This window comes from Dipteris shenzhenensis, chromosome 13 (genome assembly GCF_047967505.1).
Source record: "Dipteris shenzhenensis isolate YYH24624 ecotype China chromosome 13, Dip_SZ_1.0, whole genome shotgun sequence".
Lineage (NCBI taxonomy): Eukaryota > Viridiplantae > Streptophyta > Polypodiopsida > Gleicheniales > Dipteridaceae > Dipteris > Dipteris shenzhenensis.
The window spans coordinates 47,637,213-47,658,797 of NC_141608.1; the positions used below are offsets into that span (position 1 = coordinate 47,637,213).

Below are 21,585 nucleotides of genomic sequence, written 5' to 3' on the forward strand. Positions count from 1 at the left end.
CCTTACACTAATTGCACTTGAGAGATCTAGCGAGATAGAGAAAATGTATATCTGACAAAAGACACGCGAATTGGCATGCAATGCAATGTGCAATTACTAAATGAACACTATGTACTGATTACAACGATTAGCCCCTATACGTTTGGGCTATGACTGACTCCATATGCTGCTGCTAACACTGATGAAGAGGCTGTAGTGCGTGTTGTTGATAGAGGGAGGCCTGCTGGATCTGAGAAGAAGCCTTCCCAATGCTACTCCTGACTGCAGGACGCAAGACTCTAGATGAATGTGGGACTTGTTGTATGTTGATTGTTGAGTGGTCTGATTGCTGAAGACTGAACTGCATGAGCTGAATGCTGAAATGAATGCTCCTTTTATAGTCTTTTAGGGCAGACCGGCCGACCCTGGCCAGTTGGTCAATGCCGACCGTTTGACCCTTGTTGACTGGTCACCATGGAGAGTTGACTAGGTCAATCAGAACTCTATGGACCTGCATTGTCTTTTGCTGCCCAAAACCATGCGAATCTGCTGTTAATTGATGCTAGGAAATGATGTCTGTGCAGCCATGTGTCACTACCACCTGCGCCTAGCACTGACACCTACATGAATGGATATCAACAAGAGATGGACTAAACTAAAGGCTGTTAGACTAGACGATCAAGGCCTCACATCCTTAACCAGCCGAAAGGGGTTTATTTCCCACCTAGAGGAATCGGGGGGGAATTAGAGATGAAAAATCAGACCGAGAAATGCCCATGCAAAACATAGAGATCCCTTATTATGTCATCAGTTCCACATAGTCCCTGCCTTTCACCATTTTTGTACCAAAATGCAGATTTTTAACTTCTTCTTCAAGCAAGAAGCAGACCATGTGGCAGTAAACAGCATCGCTTATTAAATACATTTATATGAACTCTTTAAACATCAGCATGGTACAAACACCCTTACCTGATGTGACATTTGCTGGCAGAATTTCCAAGAAATATAATTAGAAAAAGTAATCCTTAAAAACATACTACAAAGAGTTGGCATGAACAGCAGGCACAAATTAATGAAATAAATTTGTGCCATCATGAGCACAAGCCAAAAAACGACATTGGGCTGTACTGTACAACACACATAAGACCAGGTTTAAATTGCAACTGCATCTTATGACAGTTTAAACACTCACCAATACAGTTAACATGGATTTCTCACCAATACAGTTAACCTAATCCTTCTAAAGGTATATAAATTCTGACGGGTTATGACAGTCATTTCGACTTGTCTTACAGCCTTGTTTAAATTCATCAGGCAATCCACTGCTGAAAATAGACAACTTTTTTGAACTCTCCTCAGACATACAATTGAGTACCCCTAACAAAAGACTTAGTTTGACAGCCATTTTGAAGGCTGCATTGTTTGTTCCTCCAATGGATTTAAGCTGATGTGTCCTAGTTGTACCTCATACAGAGGCATTGTCCTGCGCTCCATAACCATCAGAAATCAAAGCAAGGCATCCAAGCATGGAGCTTGGAAGAATTCATGTATACAAATATTATGAAACACTAAAGGAATAAGCTGAGGGAAGAATATGAACATGATTTGATGAGTAATGAAAGTCAAAATGCACTAGCAAACAAGAAGGTTTACTTACTACAATATATTTACAACAGCCTCCCTCCAAAACTTCAGTCTCTCACCTGCCTCATCTATCTTTCTCCACTATACATCTTCCATAGGAAGAAAAGTAGTAAAGGATGGCAGGACACGCTGCCACAGCCACATCTATAACTACACAGTTGTTGACGAAGTGTACCGCAAATGTTTCTCATAAAATTCTATCAGCTGAAAACCCAATACAAGTGGTTAGAGACAATGCCAAGAGGATGTAGACACAGTTAATTGAAGTGATCTAGTTAAGACATAAGGGCACTACAAAAAATAATGAGGAGGCCTTAGCAATCGTCTCAGTTGTTCAACAGTGGACACCTATGGTACTTTTATCATCAGTCTGTAGGTTTCGCTTTTCTTCGCTTGAATCAAGATACATAAAAATGAAAAGACATATACACATATAGTTTCATTTGCTAGTTGGCTCGTGTGTGTGCATGTGCATGTGCATGTGCATGCATGTGTGTGTGTGTGTGGGTGTGTGTGTGTGTGTGTGTGTGTGTGAGAGAGAGAGAGAGAGAGAGAGAGAGAGAGAGAATCCCCATGTTACTTTCCAATGCATGTTCAGTGTCACATCAGAGTTGTGCATGATGAAGGCCAATTAAACACTGGCAAAATCCGGGATAGCCAAAGAAAGGGAATTTTCTATATAAAATAAAACCTTGCACAGAAAATACTTACAAGTATTGGGTAGTTCAACCTCATAAATTTGTTGTCTACCAACACCTCACATCCATCCGCCCTGTAAAACATCAAAATCGTTAGCAAATCAGCCCGCCCCACTCCCAGGAAAAAAAAGGGAGGAAAGTAAAAGGGGAAAAAGGGATTAGAGAACTGGCGAACCTAAAATGCCAGGTGAGTGCATGTGTTCTATTAAAGAATGTGCAACTATGGTAGTAAGATAGACCAGGTATCCAAAATTCCCCCCCCCCCAAAAAAAGAAAAAGAAAAAAACAAACTAAACAAAGCAAAACAGAACTAATTACCAAGCCCGCCTCCCATGATGAAATGACCAAATATTCACTAGCAGCAAGGCAGCAGTTGGAGAACTCAAGGACAAATGAGTGGTTTGGAAAATATTGTTGAGGCCCACACTGCACAGGAGTATCCAACACCGGATGTTGGAGCGTAGTTGCAAAATCAGATCTTGGGTGGTCAAAGAAACGGATACTGTAACAAATCTTCATTTCCACAATTTCCATTTTTGGTTCAAAAACTTAGTATTGCTTACTGTGCACATGCTTACTAATTGATACGTGCATCGTGAGTTTTTTGTGTGAGTTCTTGTTACAAGGCTTCACAACCCAGCCGGTCCTCTTCAGCAAATCCTATGATAAGTCATCATCAGTATTAGTGATGCCACTTTGCTATGGTTTTCATATTGCTTCAGTACACGGTCTTCGCTATGGTGGCAGCAACTTTTGTGAGGATAGCCACAATTGACACTTTGTATAGTGCACAGCCACTCCACTTGACCATTGACTATCATGTTGCCGAGCTAGAGAGAGTTCATTCACATTTTCACAGGGTTTCTGTACCCAGTAAGATTTCAATTACCTCCTAATACCTTCAGATTGGGCCCTCAGGGTGAGACTTGGTGTGTTAGGCAATGATACTTGACCTAATGAGGATAGAGTGAGAACACTTAGTTTAAATAGATCCCTGACCACTCACATGCACATTACATATAATACATCAAGACCTAACCGCCGGTAAAAGTTTGGGTAAATCCAAGTTTTTTAGCACATGTTATGAGCTTAGCAAGCCTAGGCTAATTTATGTTCTAGGCCTCGTTTTTATTAATTGTGTATGGAGGAGGGGTCATGGGGCAAAGTTGCCTGATTTGCCTATTTCAATTAGATAATCTATTTTAAAATTACTATCAGATTAATTTAATGAGTCCTAAATTATTAATTCAACTTTTGATTTAATTAATATTAGCTTTATCTTTTGTTAGCTTTTCCATAGAAGCAGTGTGTACTACAAAGCCAAAGGGCAGATTCAGTCAAGGGAAAGGAGAGAGCACAGAAGATGCAGGATTGAATTATGATGTGTATGAGAAGGAGATCCTTGTAGTGATCCATGCTTGCTTGTCTCGAAGCATTACCGTTCTGGGATTGACGTGGTACACTTCGAGCTGCCTTACACACTCACTTATAAGGGAAAATAAAATGGGTAAATGCTAAATTTCCTTGTCGTGTCTAATTTTCAGATCCAACCTACACCAGGCAAAGAGAATGTGGTTGTGCAAGCATTGTCTCTCCGCCACACATTACCTGCATATCATGAGGAGTTTGCAGCCATGAAGCATGTCTAAGAGGGTCATCTAACCTTTTCCCAATTTTCGATAGAGCTCAGTAAAGGGGGAGGTCACAAGGATTACTATCTACGAGATCGATATTTATAGAGCCACAAATAGATCCGTGTGACAAGAGATATACAGTGATTGATACAATATTCCAAAGACTATTGCTTCTAACAGAGAAAGTAATTTTTGGTGAGCATTGTTTGACAGTTTAAATATCAAGTTAGAATTATCATCTACTTTTCACCCCGAAATGGATGGACAAAGTGGACAGCCAAATAAAGTATTGCCAGAATTTTTATAACAGACTGTCCATGATCACCGTCAAATGTTACCTTATGGTTAAAATTTGCTTACAAGAATACCATACCATCCACTCATCCACAGCAGACACAAATCAGCCCAATGCTGTGGGACAGTGGCCTGGCCAGTTCTTTCGGAGCTTTCCCATTGAGGGAGAGGCGCGAGCAAGAGCCCTTTCCCGCATGAGGGGGACAGGCACGTGGATGCTTGAGATAAGACTCCGCCATCGCTGAGTTTTGGAGGGATGGACTTCACAGACTCTCAGCTCCCCCACATTGGTATGGGCAGTTCTCCATGACAGAGTGCCCCTGAGGATTCAGTATTTGCACCGAGCTCTTAAATCCTTCCATTCCATGTATTATAGAGTGGGGCCGGGTGGTTTCCTCCAACCAAGATTTGAGAGACTTGCTTGTGTGGCAAAGGACCAGAGTATTGGGCAAGGATTGGACCATTGACCCAACACCAGCCAATTTGGAGCAGGACGGGTCACGGTGGCGCCTCTGGCTACAGGAGGATAGTGAGATATTCGCTGGATACATAACCACCTACCCTGGTTGTTGGCCCTCTTTCAGAGATTCCCTGGGCAGCGAACAGGGTTCTCTAAAACTAGGCTGGTCGAAGTCAATTTCCCCTTTGTTTCCCACGATCAGCACCTCATAGATTGTAAGCATTAATACAAAGTTCTCTGGGGGGGAAAGGATCACACTTTCACTGTGGTAATAAGCAAGCATACTACATCACTTGCAGAAAAGACATTACAGCACCTCAAACTACTAAGCTCTTCATTCAAGAAATTGTTACCCTTTATGGCTTACCTAGGACCATTTTTTGAGAACTTAGAAACCCAACTGCAATTTTTAATTGCCTTCCATAGCCAACCTAATAATCAAAGTGAGAGTGGCAATAAAGTTGTCATTACTATGCTACGAGCCTAGGCACATGATCAACCTAAACATTGGACCCAATACCTTTCTTTACAAGAGTTTTCTTAAAACAATTCTACTCACACATCTACCAACAAGTCTCCTTTCAATGGTGAAACCCTTTCATATTCAATCACACACACCTGGTAAAGGCTTTTGCTCCTTATCATTCAGCGAAGGATATGTCACAGATACTTTTAACACATTAAAGAACAATTTAAAGGTCAAGGCTCTGATAGAGAATCAAATCAGTGTGGGCCATGGGCCTACCCCTCACAAGGGCCTACTGGCTCACAATAGTTAAAGGGATAAAATAGCCCTATGCAAGTGGAGAACATGTGGTCATATAGGGGATTTAGTATCATATTCAAAAATGGCCCTAAGAAGGCCTTGTGTATAAGGACTCCTTCACCGTCTCCCCCTAGCATGATTCCGTTCGCCCCCCTCCCTCCCTCCCTCCCCCCCCCTCTCTCTCTCTCTCTCTCTCTCTCTCTCTCTCTCTCACAGACAGGAGAGCTGCTTAATGGCTAGGCAAGGCTTTCGTCCATGTGGCGCCCAAATTATGTGCCAATAATGATAATGGTATTAAAACTAATAAGGGGCACCCATACAAGCAACACGTGGTGTGGCTCATGTTGTGGCAGACATGGGACCAACAACAAAGCATGCAAAATGTGCAATGCACAGCCACACTTGACAAGGCACAGCAATCAATAGTGGCGACGATATTGGTCGTTATTGCAACAAACAACATGCGTGTTAACAACGCGGGGAGTGGAAGCCCTTGATAATTTTCTAACAATGATTTTATAAGCAGCGTTCCTACAAATTTTCGAAGTCCATAGCAACATTATCCATTGGGGGGATCGATCCTCCAATAGACTCTCAACATTATCCATTGGGGGATCGATCCTCCTATGGTGACTCTCAATGGCTAGAGTGACAAAAGGCATGCCTCATGAACATGGCTCTGACCAGGCAACTAAGGAGATCCTATTGGACTTGAAATTGACGGTCAGCTATAGCCATGATATTGATATGGTCGAAATGCCCCTCAAGGGGCAACTACACACATGGATTTGGCAGCCCTTGATAATCTCCTAACGACAGTTTTGTCAATGGCACTCGTCCACAATCTGGAAGCCCATAGTAACATCATGCATTGGATTAAGCGAACATCATATGGCGACTCTCAAAGGCTGGAGTTACAAAAGGGCCAAGGAGGCCTCATGATCATGGCTCTGACAAGGCAACTAAGAAGATTTGACTGGATGTCAAATTGGCATGCATGGCACAGCAACAAAGGCGCCTCTTGGAGCAGCAAATGGTGGGGCCTGTGGACTGCATCAGCAGCCCATGTGCTGGGCACATGGGCCTTTATATAGGCCTGGCCCAAGCCAGCCAGATCAGCCTCCAAGTGGCCGACCATCCTGGTCGGTAATGGAGCCCATCAGGTCGGTGCTGCAGCAGGGGGCCGACCCCCTGCTGGTCAGTTTTCAGAGCCCAGCAATGGACCTATAAAAAGCCCCCACTCCCCCCCTCATTCCTCATCATCTGCAGAGACTGCCTTGCACAGGCAAGCGCGCAAGGAGAGGATTAGCTTCAGATATTGGTACAGCATCTCTTTGCTATTTTGTACGCTCATCTCTTGAGCTTTTGACAGCTCACTCTTGTGTAAGAATATATCAGAGTTTTGCTATCTTTCTCTCTCCTTCTCTTTGAGTGTTGTTTGAGCTGCGATCGGGAGTGTGAGCACTGAGGAGTGAGTGATTCTATCCGCATGGTATCAGAGCAAGGTTTCCAGCTCTAGAACGGAGTTCCTCAGCAAGAAGGCGATTCCAATCAACATTGAGGTTTGCTGTGTGGTCAAGTTATCTACTGCAAATTCATTTTTCAGTTTGTTGTTCACTATTACAGCAAGGATGGAGGACAAGGATTCAATTGTTCCCTCTTCAGCCCCTTCTCTTCCTTCCTCCTCCTCCTCCAGATTTCTCTCATTCACCATCCCGAACTTTGAAGAGTCAGGGAAACTAGATGGGTCGAACTACCCAATCTGGAAGGTGAAAATCCGGAGTCATTTAGTGGTTCGGAAGTTATGGAAACTAACAACGCGGGTGGAGGCAAAGCCAGAAGATATGCTGGACAGCAAGGGGAAGATTCTCATTCCAATACATGGAGAAGAGCTTGAAAATTGGGAAGACAGAGATGCCTACGCCCTAGCATTAATCATAGGGACCACGGCAGACTCTGTTCTTCCGCACATCCAGATGGCCGAGACGTCTGTAGAGGCATGGGCTATTCTGAAGGATCCGTATGAAGTAGACAACACATCTCGTATCTTGCTTCTTCAACATCAATTGTACAATCTGGATATGAACGAGGGGGGCAATCTTCATGACCATCTAACAAAAGTCAAGGTGGTAAGGGACCAGCTCACTGCAATTGGTCAGAAGGTAGACTCAAGTCATCTAGCATTGCTGACGTGACACAAGCTACCTCACAGTTTCAAGAGTTTCGTGACTACGGTCACTGCAGGACAGAGGACCAAGCCTCTCACCTTCGAGGAGCTTGGCCCTTTACTATTGCACAAAGAGGCTCAGGAAAAGCTATTTACTCAATCGGACGAGAGCCTGGCAAGGGACAAGCACGGCAAGGGTAAGTTCAAAGACTCCAAGAACAACAACAAGACCGAGGATGCAGAGAAAAAGAGGTAGATGAAGTGCTTCTACTGTGAGAAGCTTGGTCTTTCTGCTAAGGAGTGCTACAAGAAGAAGGCACACCTCGAGCAAAAGGAGTCCAAGTCCAAGGAGGAGCCAAAGACCAAATCAGCAAACATCACGACCGGCGCTCTCTTCATCATCACTGAGTCTGCTTCACTTATGCAGTCAGTGAAGGAAAGGAAGGTTGGTACATGGACAGCGGAGCTTCAAAGCACATGTCCAACAAGGAGGAGTGTTTCAAATCCATGGAGGGTACGCATCTCGATTCCAAGGTCAATGTGGGGGATAACCGGACATGCCATGTGAAGGGTGTTGGTAGTATTTCATTCATCATGACTGTGGAAAACAAGGAGCTGATTTCCGGTGTACTGTATGTACCGAACTTGTGCAAGAACCTTTTGTCTGTCTGTCAGATGGACAAGCACAATATGTCGGTCTTATTCGACAACGGCAAAGTCATTGTCACATCCAAGGCAAACGGAAAGGTGGTGGCTTAAGGATTCGAGGAGCATGGGCTATATCGGCTCAACACTTTGTTGGTGCACGGAGACCATGGCAGATCCAAATTGTGACATGATCGGTTCGGTCACGTCAATTATGGCACCCTCGCCGAGATACAGAAGTCAAAGATGGTGGATGGACTTCTACCAATTGCAGGCAATGATCGTGTTTGTAGGGCTTGCTTGGAGGGCAAGCAACACAGGGACAAGTTCCCACAGGAGGCCTCATCACGGGCCAAAAGCAGCTCGAGTTGGTTCATTCCGACATCTATGGCCCAATGTCAACAAATTCATTCACAGGTTCGCGGTATTCTCTTTATTTGAGGATAATTTCAGCCACATGACGTGGTTATTCTGCCTGGCCAAGAAGTCTCGGGCTTATGAGAACTTCAAAGATTGGAAGATCCAGATAGAGAAGGAGAGCGGCGAGGTAAACAAAGCCTTCCGCACCGACAGAAGGGGAGAGTTCACTTCTAGCGAGTTCAATGGATTTTGCAAGAAGCACGTGATCAAGAGACAACTCACTATAGCTCGCACATCTCAGCAGAACAGAGTTGCTGAGAGGAAGCACATGACCGTCATAGAGACAGGTTTGACCATGTTGCGAGGGAGGAATCCCTCAAAAGCTTTCTTGGGTGAAGCCCTGAGCACTGCCATTCACATCCTCAACAGAACCAAGACCAAGGTTGTTGATGACAAGACTCCATATGAAGCTTACTATGGTAAGAAGCCCACAATATCTCATTTATGGGTTTTCGGTTCTAATGCATTTATTCATGTGCATAAAGATGAGTGGACAAAGCTTGATTCCCATAGCCGAAGATGTATCTTTGTGGGATATAGTGAAGAATCCAAGGCCTATTGCCTTTTTGACCCGGAAAAGAAGAAGATCCTTATCAACAAGGACGTGATCTCTGAGGAGTCAGAGCCACAACCTGCAGAAGAGGTTCCTAAATTTTCGTCATTACCCCCACCCAAGGTCACCATCCAAGAGGTGGAGACGACTGAAGACCCCGAGGAGGAGAAGGAGGAGCATAATGTTCCAAAACCGGCTCCCAAGGCGACTCCAGCAAAGACACCTCCATCAGAGAAGAAGCTACCTAAGTGGTATTTGAAGACTTTAGCAAACTCACGGGTCACAGACATTCCCGAGAGCAGTTCCAGAGCACGGCGGTCTCAATGCAGCATGAAGACTCCCTTCGTGAGCTACGCTATGGTGGCTCAGCTTGAGGAGCCCCATTCCTTCCAAAAAGCGAAGGATATTCCAGAATGGCAGAAAGCCATGCAGGCGGAGATGGATGCCATTTTTAAAAAAGACGCCTGGGATTTAGTGCCCAAACCAACCAAGCAGAAAGTCATTGGGACTAAATGGGTGTACAAGCTTAAGTTCAAGTTAGATGGGAGCTTGGACAAGTACAAAGAGAGATTGGTGGTGAAAGGCTATGCACTATCAGAAGGACTTGACTTCGACGAGACCTTCGCCGTCATAGCTAGGATGGTGACCATTCGGACAGTCATTGCCTTGGCTGCTCATCACAATTGGCCTAATTTTCAGATAGACGTCAAGTCTGCATTTTTTAATGGAACCCTGGAGGAGGAGGTATATGTGGCTCAGCCACCACGATTTAAGATTCCAGGATCCCCATCAAAAGTCTGCAAACTAAAGAAGGCCTTATACGGGCTCAAATAAGCCCCCAGAGCTTGGTACCAGCGGATAGATGTTTCCTTTCAAAAGATCGGGCTTTAGCGGAGTCCATCAGAGGCAAATCTTTATCTCGACACAGATGGGGATTTGTGGCTGGTATTGATTCTATAAGTGGATGACCTCATCATTACAGGGGATCGTACGAAGAAGATTGCTCAGATCAAGAAACTTCTCATGGAGGAGTTCGAGATGACTGACTTAGGCATACTTCACTACTTTCTTGGGATTGAGGTAAATTTAGTAGGTCTTTATTTCACAAGAGAAATATTGCAAGGAACTGCTCAAACGCTTTCACATGGAAATTTGCAAAGCAGCAATGACTCTCATGGAAATTGGTCTGAAGCTGAGTATGCCTGATCCATCTCAGCCGGTTGATTCATCACTGTATCGACACATGGTGGGGAGTTTCCTTTACCTCACCAATACCAGACCGGATATTTCCTTCGCAATTGGATTGCTCTGTCAGTTCTCCGCCACACCCAAGAAGGCCCATTGGGACGCAGGTATGAGGGTGCTAAGGTACTTGAAGGGTACCTACACCTACGGCATCACTTATACAAGAGGCATTGAGTTGGGAGGTTTCTGCAATAGTGATTGGGCAGGTGATATTGATACCCGGAGATCGACCTCTGGATACTGTTTCTTACTCTCATCAGGAGCTGTGTCATGGCTGAGTAAGAAACAACCAACTGTCGCCCTTTCATCTACAGAGACAGAGTACAGGGCTGCTTGTACAGCGGCATGCGAAGCATTATGGTTTAGGTGGATCTTGGAGGACATGAATGTGGCCCAAGAAGATGCGACGGTGGTTACGTGCGACAACCAGAGTTGCATAGCGATCGCCAACACCCCCGTGTTTCACGCACGGACGAAGCACATCGAGGTCCACTACCACTTTGTTCTTGAACTCATCGACGAGGAAGTCATAGAGTTGATGTACTGCCCGACTGACGACAACATCTCGGATGTCTTCACAAAGTTCAGGGAGCAAATGGAACACCTCATTCACGCATGGGGATCGGCCCACAGTTGTGTCATTGAGAGGGGGTGTTAGAATGTCACTGCCCCACCTATGAACCCCCGATTTGAGGGGACAAGGGGGCAGGAGACTCTAGGGGCCTGGGGGAAAGCAAGAGGACCTACCTGGCCTGGAACACGCTGCGGGCAGACATGGCACAGCAACAAAGGCGCCTCTTGGAGCAGCAAATGGCGGGGCCTGCAGACCGCATCAGCAGCCCATGTGCTGGGCACATGGGCCTTTATATAGGCCTGGCCCAAGCCAGCCAGATCAGCCTCCAAGTGGCCGACCAGCCTGGTCGGTGGTGGAGCCCATCAGGTCGGTGCTGCAGCAGGGGGCAGACCCCCTGCTGGTCGGTTTTCAGAGCCCAGCAATGGGCCTATAAAAAGCCCCCACTCCCCCCTTCATTCCTCATCATCTGCACAGACCTGCCTTGCACAGGTAAGCGTGCAGGGAGAGGATTAGCTTTAGATGTTTGGTACAGCATCTCTTTGCTGTTTTGTACGCTCATCTCTTGAGCTTTTGACAGCCCACTGTTGTGGAAGAATATATCAGAGTTTTGCTATCTCTCTCTCCCCTTCTCTTTGAGTGTTGTTTGAGCTCCGATCAGGAGTGTGAGGAGTGAGTGATTATATCCTCTATTTCCAACAGGTGGCATCTGTTTGCGCCACAAATGGTTTACTAGGATCCACTATCAGTAACATATGTTTCAATTGCTTGAAACACACATCAAGCTCCTCTGTCCACACTATGGGTCTGTCCTTATTGTACTTATCCTTCTCCAACCCTTTCAACAAGTGGAGAGATCCTCCTAAGGAGAATCAGCATTGACATGTCTCGATCAATGGAGCAGAGAAGGGGGTATTGAAATGTGTGCGCACTTGAACTTGTGTACATCCCCATGTTGTGAGCTCCTAGAAAAGACAAGTCCAAAGATAGGTTGAAGTCTGTGTGTGCATGGCTTAGGGGCCAAGGTCATTTGAGTGATTAAGGAAAGGCTCATGTGGACCATAACTTAATCTAGTCTCATATGCCACTTTTCTAGGTTGGCCACCCAAATCCCTATAAATAGGACCCTATGGTCTCGTATTCATCACTCATGAGAGTCGTCTCAGGCTGGAGAGAGAGAAGATCTTGTAGTCTGCTTGTTCTTCAGCAATATATTTCTCGATCTTGTTGCAATTCACTCCGTCGTTCTATTCCAACAAATGTCCCACCAAAATTACAAGTGACAGAAGCCAATCTATGCTCGGAAAGTCTTAAGTGAGGGATGAACTTCAAGGACCCCATAATCTCGCAACAAATCTGAAACTTGGGAGGCCTCTAAAAACACATTTTCTTTCTGAAAATTGACCGGAAAAGACGTGGATAGACTTTCTTTGCTTGAATACACAATGGAGGACATCTCAAACTCAAAAACCCCAAAATGCAATAACCAATGCCCAAATCTATGATGATCCAGTGAGCAAGCAACAGGAAAAGTGGAGGAATCCTCAGCCCCTATCCCTAAGTTCCCCAGAAGTTTGTCTCCACATGGCAGGCCTCACATGGTCCTCAAACAAGATTCAAAGCTAAGCCCTCAGGTCAAGTGACAGAAAAACAATAAAATAACCCACAAAGGAAAGCATTTGTTTTTAGAAGCTTAAGCAAAGAAAATAAGTTTGCCAACTGCCCTAAAAAACTTAGCAAAATTCCAGTTGGACCTACCAATCAACTGCCAATGCACACCCATTTAGAACAACCTTGTACATCGAAGTTAACAACGAAAAGGTTTATCACCAACGATCTCTCCTTAGGTACATACAATCCAAATGATCTGACAAGGATGTATGATAAAATTAAAGGCAATCATGACAACTATTAGAGAGCTAGTGTAACAAAGGCAGTTTCCTAAGTTAGCTACTGGTTTAATTAGCCTCTTTAATGGCTTGTAAATAAATAGTTCTTTTAAATAAGGGGAGCCATAAGTTGCCACGTCGCATCATCCCATAAGTAGATTTGTAATTGATGCCAGGCCCACAACTATAAAAGGGGGCTCTGCTGTACTCGATCAATCATCATCTTTGGAATAAACAATTGCTTTGTTGTTCAAGATAGCTGAGCTTCTTGATGTGCATAACCAAACAAGGAATGTTCATGTCCTGTCCCTGTACAGCCCCCTACAGGCTCCTGTGTAAGTCCAGCCCATGACTACCACTCCCACTCTTTCCCTAACTCATTTCCCTGGCTTAGCTTTCCAGCTGTCTTTTTATCCTAGATTGCTACGTTAGTGGTAACTATCTTCAGTTAGAAGCAGTCTTGTTGCATTGGTATCAGAGCCCTTTTCTTAGGATTTGGTGGGTGAATTTTCATCATTTCTACCTGAAAATTGGAGCATGGATTCATGAGCCTCATCCCTACTCCTGTGCAAAAACTTGTCGCAAGAAGCTGTCTCTGTTGACAGCTGCCACGTGTCAGACTGTAAGAAAACCTATTTTTTATAAGTGCTCAGAATATGGGGCTTTTTGCATCAGTGGATAGCCCTTGCTTCCCTGATCATTTCTATGTATGACAATCCTAAAATGGTGGAGGATTGAGTCGACATTCAAGGGGTTTCCTTTCTGGCACAAGAAAATGACGACCTGCTGTTTCCCTGCACCAAATTATGTCATTCTTGGCTTGATCTGTTCGCCCTAAGCTCTTGAGGCTGCTCCCGAAGTTTGGTGGTGATTCAAGATTGTTTGGAGGAGCTGTGAGCAATTTCGACTGGCTGGCATAGGAGAACTGCTGCAAATTTCGGATTTACAGCTCCATTTCGGGTCAGCTTTAGTGCATATGGTCGCCCGGCTCCATGGATGCATGAAGTTTGATAGTGATCTGGTTTTTTGTTACTAAGAAATTTGAAATTCAGTTGCTACAGCTAGCGCAGGACAGTTATTTGCCAAATGTTCTAGCACTTTCTTGCAATCCAGGAGCAATGTTATGAATTTCTACTCTTGATTGGCTCTATGGTTCATTCTTAGCATAAGGATCGCCTAATCAAGTGGGAAATTTCAAGTTTTCTCTCAGAAAGTTGGCCTGCGAAATTAGGGCAAGACTGGCATTTGGGGCATACTTCCCAATCTATGCGAAAGTTGACCTGCTTTTGGTACTGGTTCATCTGCATACTTGCTAAATTGAGGGAGACTCACTGATTTCGACCCTTATATGGACAAATTTTGGGTATCCTTGATTCCATCTCAGAGAAGGAAGCAATTGATGATCAGACTGTCGTTTCTAAGCCCAATGATCCTAATGTTGGCAATATTCAAGGGGATTTGGAAGCAACTCCTCATGTACAAATGCCCCTTAGCCAGGAGCAGATTATAAGGAGCTGTATGGATCCAATGATACAGATATTCGGAGTTAACCAATGAAATTAAGGCCAGTAATCAGAGGATTGACCAAAGGATGCAGAACATGTCTGCACCCTTAATAAACGTTTTGATCAGCTCAAGAGAAATCAAATCTATGATGGTAAGAGACCTTTGGACCCCCAATTTGATGGAGACTTGGATTCAGATGAGGATGATGATCATGTGCGTGTAGCTGACCCCGTGGGTTTTATGGCTTCCGCCTGTAAGAACTATCACACCAGTGGAGTGCACATATGGTCAAGGATTCTGCACATAGTAAGGCTACTTACTAATGGTGACAGTGCAGCAGCTGATGAGTTATGTCTGAGATTCCATGAATACAAAGCATTGCCAGCAGACCTTACGTCAGCATTGACATTCCAGCAATATATACAAACAGTTAAGATCAGTGCTGTTCTTCATCTTGAAGATTATGCCCACTCTTGGTGGAGGCATCTACAGCAAGAAGGAACAACTTTTAACTCTTGGGATGAGTTCAAGGCTAAAATGTCTAGAACTTTTATATCTCCTTTTACTAGAGATCAATATATTTGCAGGTGGTATAATCTGACTCAGCAGGAAGATGGGTATAGTTGTGGGTGGAGAGTTGCCTATAATTGCATGTTGATTTTCAAAGAAATTTTCTCACTTGAGCCAGTGAAAAGTTATATCAAACAGTTCTGGAAACTGGCTTTACTTGTTCATGGTATTGATAACAGGGTTAGAATGCTCAAATTCATCCATGGGTTACACCCTAGTATTGCTTCAGATGTGGCAACTCAAAGCCCATTTCTCTTAAAGAGGCCATGCAATTGGCAGAGCTTTATGAGCCCAAGTACAATGGGAAAGAGAAGACTTTGGGTATTGGTCACTTTGGAACTAAGCCTACTGTCACAGGTGTTCTCACTGATGAAAACAAACTTCCTGCACCTGCTACAACTCCTATTCCTAGATTTCCCACAGTGTATGGCAGTGGCCTGGGACATACTAAGGTTTACAAGGCTGCTGATGCAAAGTCCTCATTTAAACCTACTCCAAAGGAAGATCTAGGTGATAAAAAGAACAAGTTGGTGAAGCAGTTATCTCAAGCATGAAGGCTCAAGCCAGGATGAAGGAGAATGCTGACCATCATAGGAAGGATATCCATTTTGAGGAGGGCGACTTTGTTTTCCTTAGACTCCACAAATCTCGTTATGCATCTCTGAAAGGGAACACTCATGTCAAGCTTGCTCATAGATACTATGGTCCCTACATGGTGTTGAAGAAAATTGGTGAAGTGGCTTATCAATTGGAGCTTCCACCTTCTACTCGAATGCATAATGTTTTCCATGTATCTTTACTCAAGAAATATCTAGGACCTGCAGAGCAAGTTTTAGACGAGTTACCTCCCATGAATGAGTCTGGATTCATTGATTATATTCCTAAAAGGATCCTCAGTTTCAGAGATCATGAGCTCAGGAACAAGTCATATGTGGAGTATTGCATCAAGTGGAAGGGCCTCCCTGATGAAGAAAATTCTTGGCAGCCAGCATCTATTGTTGAGCAGTACCCTTATCTCCTCAGTTGATGCAGACATTGATTCACTTTTTGGGCTTGAGAATAACCCAGTGCATCTATCTTCTTTCCTTGTTTCAGTCCATCTGTAAATTTGAGGGGACATTTATTTTAAGAGGGGAGGACTGTAACAAAGGCAGTTTCCTAAGTTAGCTACTAATTTAATTAGCCTCTTTAATGGCTTGTAAATAAATAGTTCTTTTAAATAAGGGAGCCATAAGTTGCCGCGTGGCATCACAGGCTGGCCATCCCATAAGTATATTTGTAATTGATGCCAGGCCCACACCTGTAAAAGGGAGCTCTGCTGTACTTGATCAATCATCATCTTTGGAATAAACAATTGCTTTGCTGTTCGAGATAGCTGAGCTTCTTGATTGTACAGCCCCCTACAGGCTCATGTGTAAGTCCAGCCCATGACTTACCACTCCTACTCTTTCCCTAACTCATGAGGTACTTCCCTGGCCAAACTTTCCTGCTGTCTTTTTATCCTAGATTGCTAAGTTAGTCATTAGAAGCAGTCTTGTTGCAGCTAGAGCCAACTTTGTTACATTGCCAATACCACACTTTGCACACCCTTTGAACTCGCACTTTTCCTCCTAGATTCCAAAACCACCTACTTGCCTTTCACCTCGTTCCATGCAATCAACAAGAAAAACAAGTGTCTGTCATGCATCTAAAAAAGCATTGCCATGTACACACATTTCAACATTGCAAACAATGTATAAACTGTATTCTCGTTTTGCAAACAGACTCTTTGAGAGTGAGTCTTCGTAATTCCTCTTTCAGAAGGGGATTCTAAGTAGATTATGTTTTCACCCTGACAGCATTGAACCAGAAAAGACAAAGTGAACTGGGCAAGAAAACACACCCCTCTGCTTCCACTTTCCACAAAAAGGAGTTACACACATACACTTCAATAGAAAAAAAAAAGGCATGTATATACCTTAGCGCCTTGAAAAGAACAGTTACATCCTGATTTCCATTTGCAGACGAATTGCTGTAATTTACAGCCTTGATTATTTTTGTAATATCGAGAGAAGGACCTGCTCTTGTATCAAACTGGGAACCCTGTAATGACGAGGGAGAAGTGTGTGTTGATGCTTTTCCTTCATGGCCTTGCAGTTTAGGAAGCTGGCCACCCAGATGATCTGCTGTTCCACCTTCTTGCATGCCTAGATCAAGCCCCTTGGAAGGGTTTCCCTGCTCGTCTGCACTATCCTGAAGTTTTTCATCATCAAGCACTGCTTTGGTGTCCTGTTCTTGTGTATCCAAACTCTGTCTGACCCGCCGAACAAAACCCTGTTTCCTCTTCTTTGCTCCAGTGCACTTGTCATTACCAATAACCTTGCCAGGCTCTCCGCTCATGGTCTTTTTCTCAGGATGACTACTGGAAGAATGACCACCCATTTCCTTGTTGCATGTTTTTTTCTCCAGCATAGCACCTTCGGAAGTTGAGCTAATTGGCCGTTCATAGCATCCAATTTCAGTCTGCATCCTTTCTTCTCTGACATCATGATGACCATTTGCCATGATGTCACGTGGAGATGGCTCATTACAACCATTGACTGTTTCTTCCGCAACAAGATGTGAGGGAGATTCTATTTCCTTAGCAACTGAGGGTGAGGGTGGCACCTTATTTGGAGCGCCATCCATTTTTAACACAGTAGCACTTGAGGAAACATCCCTTGATTCCAGATGACTGACAATGGCATCAGACATGACTGCCTCATGGCCTACTTCCTGCTGCAGTTCCTCATCGTTCTTTGGTCCACAATCTGGAATTTCCTCGTCAATAGTTTTGGTCGTTGATTTATCTTGACTGGTCCTCCTCACTGTATCAACAGGTTTTCCTCCAGATAAGGTTTTATGCTGCTGGCTCTCAGGACTCTCTTTGCTAACATGTACAGGGTCAACTCCTTGCTCTTTACCAGCCTCTTCACTTCCAGCATTGTTCAATCCTGGCTTAGCTGAGCTACCCTCATCTGTATTAGATGACAAGCTCCGTTTTTTCTTTTGTGGCAGTAAATATGTTCCAAACTTTCTTTTGCCTCGTCCTTTCCTACCTTGTTTGCCACTGTAACTACATAAACATGCTCAAAGATAAGGGGCCAAAGCCAGGCTCTAGCAGGCTGGAACCACTGGCAAGACACAAATTTAAAGAACGCATACCTGTTCTCAAATTCTTCTATGATGTCAGCACAAGCCTCGACATTGTGAAACGGTTCCCAAGTATTCGCTGACTCGGGCCATCCTCGCCTGAAATGCAGACCTCCATTGTAAAAAGTGTGCCTAGAAGTAATCAATTTAATCGAAGCGAACTATACAGAAACGACCGCCACAGCTTTTAGAGTGAAGTCTCACCATTTTATGAGGTACTGCACCTGACCCTGCAAACACAGGCAAACATGCGCACACAATCAAAAAGGGAGCGATGGGTCGCGCAATACACGAATCATGTGCTCGTTCTTAGCGCACTCACGGCAAGCTGCCCCACGCCATAGCTCAGTTGTAGAGAATCGGAATCCTCTGGGAGTACAAACCATTAAAAACGCAACAAACGTGACATCGATGCAGCGGGTTAAACAAAGGCCCCTTCCAGAGCTAGAACAAGTAAAAGCAGGGTAACTTTGGAAAATCGAAGCGACAAAGCATGCATGCCCAACCACGGAGAAAAAACCTAAAGGAAACCAGCGTCTCTAGCACACGAAAACAAAGAATTCGATGCCACTCACTCTGCGAACTCGTTTCCGCCTCACAGCTTCCACCTCGTAAAACCCTTCTCCGAGAGTCTCCCCGCTCCCACCACCCTCCTCGTCACTCTGCTCATCTTCACCGTCATCGTCACTTCGACTGGCAACGCCCTCGGCATCATTGTCAATGTGGGAAGGAGCAGGAACCGTGTCGATCTCCATGGGCTGTGCCTGGAGATCACCGTGGCGTTCTAAATTGTGAGCTTGTGGGAAAACATGGTGGTGCGAGTATCCTTGCGTAGTGCGTAGTGGAGGATTCAGGCTAGTCGTGCTCTTCTTGTTGTAGAAATTCGCTAGTTTTCACCATCTCCATTTACATATTACCTTTTACCATGTGCATTTAGCTTGCTTACTACATCCACATTAACTTGTATGAGTTGTATTCAGCTAGTATAGTGCATGAGTACATCCTTTTTTTTTTTCATCGACCAATTTGGTCGACCAGTTTGGTCTCACTCTCAGTCCATGCATGAGTATGTCCATAGACCGGTTTGGCCTCAATGTGAGTATGTCCAAAGACCAGCTTGGTCCCACTTTGAGTACATGCACAAGTACGTCCATAGACCCGTTTGGTCTCACTGTGAGTATATCCATAAGTACCTCCATAGACAAGTTTGGTCTCACTATGAGTGCATGCACCAGTATGCCCATGTTTTGAGCTGTCCCATAACCCAGTTTGGTCTCATTGTGAGCACATGCATATTTTGGGTTATAACAATGGTCCCATGTACGAATTTGGTCTCACTTGACATTAAGAGATCTATCCTTAGAGATATATTTCCAAATTTATTTCACAAATGGTTACATGGCCACCAAAGAACTTGAAACCAATGTGGTAGCTCAGAGTACCCTCATCCAAGATAGCCACAATAGTAGCCCTTTGATAAGACCTATGTGAGCCAACATTTGCCTCTCTCTCTCTCTCTCTCTCTCTCTCTCTCTCTCTCTCTCTCTCTCTCTCGACTATTCTTATGTAAAGCTACTTGTGAGTTCCCTTAAGGCAAGACCCAAGCAAGACCCAAGATGCTTTTTGCCTATATTATGTAGGCAGTGGTCTATTTTGCCCCCTCGCAACGAATTTTGCACTTTTTGCATGCATCTTTGCACTTCTTCATTTACGATGTGTTGCTTGTTTATTGGTTGGTTGCCTACTTGCTAGTTGTGGAAAATGTGGCTCTTGCTTCAATACATGCTCATTGCTTGTGGCGATTGTGGCTACTACTTTGTCAAGTGCTTTATCTCTTAGAGACTATTTTCCTACTATGCCATCACACAACCTTATAGGTAGTGACAAGTCCACTCTCATATGAGAAATATATGTGATATTGTTCCCAAAGTTATTAAAGTTTGAATTCTTACAACCGATTAAAAGTGCTAGCTTGTAATATGAAACATTGAGAAAAAGTGGAAAGAAGTAGGGAAGTAGGATTTATTGTCGAGGAAAGGAGATGAAAGTGTGTTTGGAAAGTTGCGAAACAACAAATACACGTGAGTCAAAAATTAAAACCAACTAAAGAGTGACGATTTAAACATACTTGCACTTTTAAAGACACTTTGCTTATCTCAAAAAACATATCGTTAGAGCTAATAAAAGTATGACAATGATGCCATAGAAATATCAAATTGTGCATTTCATGGTGCACTAGTAAAAGATGATCAACCCAAAACATGATGGAGAAGTAAATATATAGTAAGTATGAAAGAGTCAGCAAAGAGCAAGGGTAGGTTTTTCTAAACCTAGTCTTGTTCTTTTTGCTTGCCTTGTCTAAAAGTTTCCATGATGCTATCATATTCCTACATTGCATTGTTATAGGCTTCTAGAACGTCCTAACAAAAGATAACTCTTTTAACAAAGTAAAAAACCCGTTAACAACTAGTCTTGCACATGTTGTCAAGAATGAGGATAGTTTGTGATCATCAAAGCATTCTTAGACAACTATGCTTGGAAGTTCTACACTTGCAGTCACAAGATGCATAGGACTTGACTATGGATGATCTGGTGCTTCTTTGGACTAAATGGTGAATTACATCCAAATGTTTTCAAATAGCCCATATTATAAACATGAGCCATAGTGTATCTTTCAAAATCTATGTATCTTCCAATTTAGCCCTTGTATTAGTGCTTCAAAGCCTTGCTCCATCCAAATTTTGATGGTGACTTTTATGCTTATTTCAATGTTTAAATATATGCTTATGCTGTCAAAAATATTGAGTTTTATTTTGATGCCTATCATCAAATTCAAAAAATATTTTTACTTTTCTAGTAAGAAGCATCAATAATTAACACCATAATGGATAGTGTTTTGTAGCAGTGCTGCCCATCTTTTAAAGATTCCCCTTTTAACTTTTTCCTAGCTATGACATTTTCAATTTTTTAGCAAGGAAGATGGAGATTTGCATTTACATTCAAGGAGATGAGATATCATATTAGAAATGTACAAGATTCAACTATCTTGGGTGAGAAACGAGAGATTTACAATATATAGATGCAAAAGCTTCATGGGAGAAAGAAGATTTGACAACTTTACAATGTTACATACCATACATCTTAAAAGGAAACATGTTTGACACTCCCTATTGTGCCCATAAGGACCCCTTTCACTTCTTTGGACCCATATTATGCTATGGGGGCTTGCCACTACAACCCATAGGTTAATGTGCTAGACACGGGGTGACATGTCTTATTGTCTAAAAAACAATTCTTAGTAATTACCTTCTAGCCTTCCAAATTTTGAAGACCTTTGGAAATAGTCTAGATTTGTGTTTTATAGAGGTGCGTA

The 21,585-nt window shown here is 43.6% G+C and overlaps 1 protein-coding gene across 4 annotated transcripts; it reads right to left on the reverse strand.

Annotated features, from left to right (window-relative positions):
* Positions 1–1,024: 1,024 nt before the first annotated feature.
* On the reverse strand, positions 1,025–19,108 carry LOC147895502 (chromo domain protein LHP1-like). Of its 4 annotated transcripts, none has more exons than XR_015542005.1 (7): positions 18,788–19,107; positions 18,417–18,442; positions 18,225–18,311; positions 16,999–18,135; positions 2,335–2,395; positions 1,637–1,827; positions 1,027–1,462 (listed from the first exon to the last, which is right to left on the reverse strand). XR_015542005.1 is itself a non-coding variant. In XM_087383882.1 (6 exons), exons 1-6 carry the CDS (start codon positions 18,965–18,967, stop codon positions 1,774–1,776), a joined length of 1,539 nt encoding a protein of 512 aa, XP_087240008.1. In that variant the 5' UTR covers positions 18,968–19,108; the 3' UTR covers positions 1,025–1,773. The 4 variants fall into 4 exon arrangements, 2 of the variants coding, with proteins under 2 accessions (XP_087240008.1, XP_087240006.1); XR_015542006.1 differs by having other exon boundaries at positions 1,028–1,462; positions 1,683–1,827; XM_087383882.1 differs by having other exon boundaries at positions 1,025–1,827; positions 16,999–18,129; positions 18,788–19,108.
* Between the last annotated feature and the right edge of the window lie 2,477 nt (positions 19,109–21,585).